Here is a 7842-nt window from a genome sequence, read left to right on the forward strand (position 1 = left end):
TTCCCAGGGGACTTGGAGGTGGACGATGCATCGCTTGGGTCTTAGAGGTGAACGCTGTGGTTCCCTGTGGGGTTTGAAGGGGGATGCTGCAGCTCCTCATGGGGCTTGGAAGTGGGTGCTGCAGCTCACTATGGGGTTTGGGGGCAGACACCCTGGCTGCCCGTGAGGTTTGGAGGTGGACGCTGTGGCTCCCTGTGTAACTTGGATGTGGCCACTGAAGGTCCCCATGTGGCTGGTGTGCAGTGCTGACCCAGGAACAAGGGTCCGGGATGAGGAGGAGTGTGAGGGGTGTCATCTGGCCTGAGCTGGGCAAGCAGCATCACCTGGCAGGGCTGTGTGAGCACAGCCATGCACCCCTGGCACCCAGCTGGGGAACATGGGCAGCTGAAGGGTGGGGACTAGGCACCCCTGGCATGAGGTCTGGCTTGGGGACATCCTGAGGGCATCTGTGGTCCCATCTGACGAGGGGGTTGCTGGAGTGGAGCAGGAGATGAGCCTCGTGCCTTCCCGGGGGCTGCAGCGCCTGGGGGAGGACAGTTGGGCACAGAGAGCCTTTAAGCATCAGAGTGCCATTGCCAGGGGGGCCACGACTGCCCCTGTCAGTCCCCATTTCTGTCTGCATGGAGACCCTTTGAAAGAGCAGCGGAACGGATCTCCACCGAGGTCCATTCCCTGGAGTTTCTTTGTTCGCAGAGCTGAGACTTTCATGGCAGGGGGAGGAAGAGCTGCTTTGAAAAGCCCATTGGCTCTCACCAGTGCTGACTCTCTTGTCTTTTCTGCTTCCAGAGCCGCGTGTTGTGTTCCAGAGCTGCAGACTATGTCTCTGCACTGAGGTTGGACTGAAGTCCTCTGCTGCTGGCGCTGGAAGAGACGCCCGCTTGATGAGTGTTCCCATCTGAGCTCTCCCTGGTGGCTGGCGGGCCAGTGCTACCAGAAAGGCTTTGGGGGTCTTTGGCTTTGGTGTTGGGGGTGGGATTTTGGGGGGGTTTTTTTGCCCTTTTTTTTTTTTTTTTTTCCCCTTTTTTCCCCCCCCCCCCAATTTTGGGTTGGATTTTGTTGTGCTCCGGGCATCATGTCCAATTCGGGCTCCCATCAAGACACTGGGAACAAGCCAGAGACGGAAAAAAATAATAACCAGGATGACTCTCAACCCCCCGTTAACTCCGAGAGGAGGAACAAAAGTGGAATAATAAGTGAACCTTTGAACAAAAGTCTTAAGAAGTCCCGTCCACTGTCCCACTATTCCACCTTTGGTAGCAGCAGCTCAGTAAGCGAACATTCAGAGAAAGGCAACCCCTTAGCTAATGGCAACGAAGCGACTGTGGATAAAAGTCACTCTACCTCAAAGCACAAAAGCATCTCTAGTATGCTGAGCAAATTAGACCGGGTGTCGGAGCTCTCCTCGGAAGGACAGGCCGCCCTACAGCAGTTTGCTCAGTCCACAGAAATGCTCAAAAGGGTGGTTCAGGAGCATCTTCCTCTCGCAAGCGACCACGGGACTGGGATCTCTGACATGGAGGCGGTCTCAGCTGCAGAGACAATGAACGGCCCCTCTGATTTTCCTTACCTGGGGGCTTTTCCCATCAACCCGGGCCTTTTCATTATGACCCCCGCCGGCGTCTTCCTGGCAGAGAGCGCGCTCCATATGGCCGGCTTGGCAGAGTACCCCATGCAGAATGAGTTGGCATCTGCCATCAACTCGGGGAAAAAGAAACGGAAACGGTGCGGGATGTGCCCGCCCTGCCGAAGACGGATAAACTGCGAGCAGTGCAGCAGTTGTAGGAACCGCAAAACTGGGCACCAGATTTGCAAATTCCGAAAATGTGAAGAACTCAAAAAGAAGCCTTCTGCAGCACTGGAGGTAACCGGCCCCTCTCAGGCACCCTAACCCCTCCTTCGGGCTGCGCTCCTGGGTTTGGATCTTGCCCTAGATAATAAAACACCTGGTACTTTTTACTTTTTTTTTTTTATTTTTCCCTCTTCCGTTAACAGTTCTCACCGTTCAGATGTGTCCTCTGCCCAGTGCCCCCAGTCCCTGCCTTCTCTTATGTACCGGGGCTGGGATATCCCCCTGGGGTCCCAGGGGTGCAGGGTTCTCTGTGGGCACAGGCAGCAGCAGGTTCAACATCCTCTGTCCTGGGGGATCATGCAGCACCCCAAGCCAGGCACCATCTAAGCCGGTGATGGGCTCAGGAGGTGGCTTGTAGGGGCAGAGCTCAGGGGTGACAGTGACAGTGAAACCCATGCCTGTGGTGCAGCTGGAGCCCAGCCCCTTGGATCACTCTTCACCCTGTGTGGTCCATGGTTTTGGGGGCAGATAGCTGCAGCAGGCGCTGGGCAGCATCTCCTGTGCTGTGGCTGTGCTGTGTCTCCCTGGGCTGGCATCAGTCTGGGATGGTCAGGATGAGTCCATCAGGCAGCAGCCAGATTTCCCAGGGCAAGGTGAGCTGCATCCCTGTGCTGGCTTCAGCATCCCACTGAGCTGGGACCATCCCTGCTCCCGCTGCTCCTGCCTGGGATCCCCAGCATCCCCCAGCCCGGTGACTTGGGGAGGCACGGAGGGTGTGAAATTCAACCATGGCTGTGGGCAGCTGCTGGTGGGGTGGGGTGCTATGACTCGGTGTGCCATGGCGTGGTGTAGTGTGCCAGGGCATGGTGTGGTTGTGCCAGGGCATGGGCGAGGGCCGGATGCTGGCTGGGGTGCAGGGACTCTCAGACAGAGTCTGCCTCTTGCTGCACACCTGTGGGTGCTTTGGGCCAACTCCTGTCTGTTGGGTCCCCTGTGTGTTGTGCTCCAGTCGGGTTTGGATTGTTTGGGATCATCAGCTGCACCAGGGGGCTTCTTCCTGCCCACCAGCGCATCCCCAGTGCTGGCAGAGGCTCAGAAGCCACTGGGATATCAGCTGGATCACGCAGCCTGGCACGAGGGCATTGCCCATCCTCTGGTCATCCCAAAGAGACAACCCACTATTTTCTCAGCCACATTCTACGTTTTTCAATTAGCAGCAGCTCTGAATGAATCCTGAAGGGAAAAAAAATAAATAAAAGTCTCTGTTTGGGTGGTGGGGACGAGGAGAAGGGAGGACTGTGTCTTTCAAAAACCGCTGTATTGCTAAATTATATTCTTGTTCTAATTTGCTGAGTCAGTGATCTGGAAAAAGGGAGAAAGGGAAAAAAAAAAAAAAAGTTCATCTCTTCCAAAGAGTCCTAAAGCGGGTCAATAGACTCGGAGCTTGCAGCAGCCAGAGCAGTCGTTCCCTTCTCCCGGCGCTGCTCTGGGTGCAGGGATGATAAATAGCACCAGGAGCCCATGAAACAGTCACCCCTTGATTGGTTTCCCCATAGCGCAGCTGGCTGAGAAATTGGAGCCACTGAAATAGGGCTCTTCATGTGATAGAATTGGGCCCCACCACAGATGGGTCCCCATCCCTCCTGGGCACCACCGTAGATGTGTTGAGGTTGAGGGGAGATGTTGTGCTGGTGCAGATGGATGCCTGGGCAGATGTGGGTTGCTCCAGGGCATCACCATCCCCTTTTCAGAGCAGATCCTCCCCTCTCTCAGGATATTCACTTGTGTTGACCTTGGTAGAGCTGAAGAAGGATCGTGGCTGTGTGGCTGGGACAGGGATGCTGGGACCTTGGCTGATGTCCCAGGGTTACCTGGGTCAATGACTGGGTTGTTAAACCCTGCCCTACATCAACCAGCCTTGGTAATGTGCTGTGTTGGGCCAACTCTAGGGCAACCACCAGCAGGTGAAGACTTGTCTAGACATGAAGGTGGCCAGGACACAGAGCTGCTGCTGGCATCATAGGCCACTGGTCCTGGTGGGATGCCATCTCACCGTAGCACCTGATACCAAGATGGGAGGGACCGTTGGGTGGCCCTTTATATGGGGCTGTAAATTCACAGGGTGTTGGGAAGCAACGTCCCTCTGCAGGGAGTATTGCCCAGGAGAAGAGCAGTAGCTGTGGCTCTGGTCTGCCAGCCTGGTGTGTCCAGAGGAATGTCCTCGGAGAGCTCAGACAGGGGCTGCAGCTGTGATTAAACATTGATCTAAAATCAATCAGTAAAAAAAAAAAACAGAATGAAACCTTTATGGCAGGGTAGAAAAATGGGCTGAATCTCTGTGCCGTGGTTCTGCTTCATCTGCACATCAACACAGCCCCAGTAACTGGTTGTTGCTGATGTCCCAGCATGGTGGTGCCTGGCTGAGGCTCTCAGACCAGCAAGGCAGGTTGGATGCTTGGAGCAGGTGGCAGCCTGTTCCTGCACTGGCCAGGCTCCTCCAGGCTCTGCCATCCCCAGCAACCCCAGGTGAAGCCATTGGGGGTGGTCAGTCCTGGAAATGTCACCCTAGGCTTGTCTCCTGAGCTGTAGGTCACACAGAGGCCAGGAATAGTTGGGATTTGACTCAAGAGCTGCCCTCCATCTGGAGAAGCCTTGGTGAAGGGCCCTGGTGCCCCAGCTAGTGCTGGTGTGAGGGTCACTGCCTCCAGGGGCATGGAGAGACTTCTCACCAAGGCCTGTTGTGATGGGACGAGGGGCAACTGTTTTAAACCGCAAGAGGAGGGGGTTAGATTGGACATCAGGAGGAAACATCTCATGGTGAGGAAGGTGAGACACTGGGCAGGTTGCTTAGAGAGGTTGTGGATCATTGTTGGAAAGGTTGAAGGTGAGGTTGGACAGGACTTGGAGGAACCTGATCTAGTGCAGGGAGTTGGAGTGGATGGTCTGTGAAGGTCCCTTCCAACCCAAATGATTTTGTGATTCTATGACTATGGGGATGAGGGAGGATCTACTCTGAGCATCCACATTAGAGCTGGTTGTCCATCTTCCTTTAATAATGGAGGGGCAGAGGTGTTTAAGGTGACCTGTACCAGACAACTCTTTCCAGTCCTGTTAGGAAGCCCTTCTCCCCTCATTCCTCTCTCCTGGGATGATGTATCTGAGTAGGTGGCCCTGGCTGGTGAATCCATCATACTGTGCCCTGTTGGATCTGCATCTGGTGCCTTGGGCAGGATCCAGCATGGGTGGCATGCAGTGCCATAGCCTTGTGCACCACTGGCCAGAGGCAGTTGTGTCTTACCCAGATGCTGGGTTACACACTAGGGAGGGTGACCTTTGAGGTCCCTGTGGTGATGCCTGCAGCTCTGCTCATTGACTGACCCAGTTTGGTTTGCCCCAAGGACCAGACACAGCCTGGGAACAGGTGAAGGTCTATCTTGTCAGCAGCCCCATTGGGCACCTCCATCTCTTGCCCGTTCTCACCCTTCACCCTCCTTCCCTTGCCAACGCCCTGCATATGGGTCATGGTGCCAGTGGAAGTGAGAACGTTGGGGTCCCTTCCTAAAGGGTGGGGGAAGATGCTGTCCTGGTTATTGCTGAGGCCTGGAGGGTATCTTGATCCAAGAGAAGGACCTGATGGGAGCCACCTTGCTCCTATGTGGGGCCAGGGATCCCAAAGGAGCATGGTTTTGACTCTTGGGACAACACATGAGGTGGCCCAGCCCTGCACACAGGCTCAGCACTGGGAGCTGGTGCTGGGATGGCTGTGCCCTCACTGCCCTGTGGCAGCCCAGCCTCACTCCCCTCACCCTTGCTGCTGGCTTTTGTCTTGGTGTCCCTGGCTCGTCTGGAGGTGCAGGAGCAGAAGGGCCCTCTGAGCATGTCCTACCTCCTGGCTAACATGGCTTGGCCTTGCTTGGGTGCTGTTGGTATTGAGAGACATTGCAGTACTTGCATACTCCACCCATGGTCTCATGAACATTGCACAGGCTTCCCACTCCATCCAGCTGGGAAACATCCCATGTTCTCCTTCCAGAGGACTGCAGAGCCACTGGGGCTGTTGTCCCACACCACCTTTCCTGGAGGTGGCTTCAAAGAGGTCACATCTGTTCTTGGGTGCTTTGTTGCAAGTGGGATTGATTCTAGTGTGACTCATTCCTCTACCCCTGCAAGATGCTGAGAGGTCCCTCCCTGGTGGTGCCCAGGGCTGTGTGTTGGGGGACAAGGTTGTTCATCCTGGCCAGGCAAGGTGTTGTCTCCTGGGCCTGGTGGTCCCAATCCCCTGCCTCAGTTTCCCCCCAGATATCCTCGTAAACCCACCCGTGGCAGAGGAGGTGGTGCTGGAGGGGGGGGTTTGCCATGGGGGCTCAGCTCCATTGTCCTCCTTGTTGCCCTGTCCTTGTGACATAGGGACAACAATGGCCACAACAATGGCTGAGCTGCCCTGCCCTGCTGGGGTGGGGCACCCACTCTGTCCCTGGACAGCACCTGAAACCTTGGGATGCATGGCCCTGTGGGGGTGGTGCTGGAGACCTTGGGGTGCAGGGACATGTGCAGGGGGTGCTGGAGACCCTGGGGTGCAGGGACATGTGCAGGGGGTGCTGGAGACCTTGGGATATGTGGCCATGGCTGGGGGGTGCTGGAATCCTTGGGATATGTGGCTGTGTGCAGGGAGTGCTGGAATCCCTGGGATACATGGCCGTGTCTGGGGGTGCCAGAGGCCTTGGGGTGCACAGCCATGTCTGAGGGTGCTGAGCCCAGGCTGGATCTGTCCCAAGACTGGTGCCTGGGATGAGGACGGGGCTGGAGGGTGCCCAGCCCTGGTGTGACACAGCCGGACCCGACCTAACGCCTTGTCCCTTCTTCTGTCCCCCTCCCTGTCTCTCTTCATTTCCAGAAGGTGATGCTTCCTACAGGAGCCGCGTTCAGATGGTTCCAGTAGGAACGGGAATCCCAAAGCTCTGTCATCCAAGTGCAATGTCACTGCTTGCTTGTGTTGTCTCAGGCAAGGGATTTTTGGCTGAAATGAATGGATGCACCTGTGTCTCTTTAGAACCAAAAATATTTTCTCGCAAATCTCATTCCTGTTTTTATAATTTTGGGTTGTTTTGGTTTTTGTTTTTGTTTTGGTTTCTTTTTTTTGCGTTCGTTTTAACATCCTCGAGTCCTAGTCAGACATTTAACTGCTTTTCAAATAAAAATAATTAAAATTAAAAAAAAAACAAACCAACAAACAAACAATGGATCTGTAAAGTACCAAGACTTAATAGACAGAGTATGGACAATCAGTTTCTTTCTGTGTTTTGGTGTTGATGTTGTTTATGTGTTAAAAAAAAAAAGGGAATGTAAATTTACAGTAACCTTTTAAAATCTAGTTACTAATAAGCACTACTGTAATTTAGCACAGTTGTTTAATTGCACCCTCATTTATACTTTTTATTTGATTCTTTCCCATCATACAATAGAGTGGATAGTTTCTAGAATGCCTCAACTTCATGTTTATAAATGAGAATATGTTTAAAGCGATGTAGTATCCCTTCTCCTAGCCATTCACCTGTGGAAGTTTCACCTGCAAGAGGTTCGGTATGAAAGGTGGAAGGAAACAATTGCTGCACGACTGGTGGTCTTTGGAACAGGAAAAAGAAAAAGGAATTAAAAAAAAAAAAAGAGAAAACAACAGAAAAAAAAAGAGAAAAGTCATTGTTAGTTTATTCATCTAGAAGCAGAAACGCCGCAAACAGAAAAACCTCCTAATTGCAACAGTTTACTCCTAGAAGTCATTTTTTTGTAAACTTGCTGAAGTTCAAATCAGAATCAAGCCAATGTTGCAGGACCTGTGCTGAAGCAGTTCTGAAAAGTGATATTTCTCTTCTGTTCAGCTCCCCGTCTCTCCAGCTCTCTCTACATCATTAAATTGAAATGCTGTTTGTAATGTTTTAGCGATCCAGGCTGTTTTTGTGAATAAAATGAATGCATGTTTTGTGTCATGATTTACAGTTTGGTTATTTCTCTCCCACCCCTCTTGCCAGCCCCCCCCCCCATGCCAATGGTGCCCG

At 53.3% G+C, this 7842-nt stretch overlaps 1 protein-coding gene across 1 annotated transcript; it reads left to right on the forward strand.

The window, feature by feature from the left end:
• Positions 1–1046: 1046 nt before the first annotated feature.
• CXXC5 (CXXC finger protein 5) lies at positions 1047–6886 on the forward strand. Its single transcript, XM_009994219.1, has 2 exons — positions 1047–1861; positions 6684–6886. The coding sequence occupies exons 1-2, from the start codon at positions 1073–1075 to the stop codon at positions 6726–6728; spliced, it is 834 nt and encodes a 277-aa protein (XP_009992521.1). The 5' UTR covers positions 1047–1072; the 3' UTR covers positions 6729–6886.
• Positions 6887–7842: the final 956 nt, after the last annotated feature.

This window comes from Chaetura pelagica, unplaced genomic scaffold (genome assembly GCF_000747805.2).
Source record: "Chaetura pelagica isolate M959 unplaced genomic scaffold, ChaPel_1.0 scaffold183, whole genome shotgun sequence".
NCBI lineage: Eukaryota > Metazoa > Chordata > Aves > Apodiformes > Apodidae > Chaetura > Chaetura pelagica.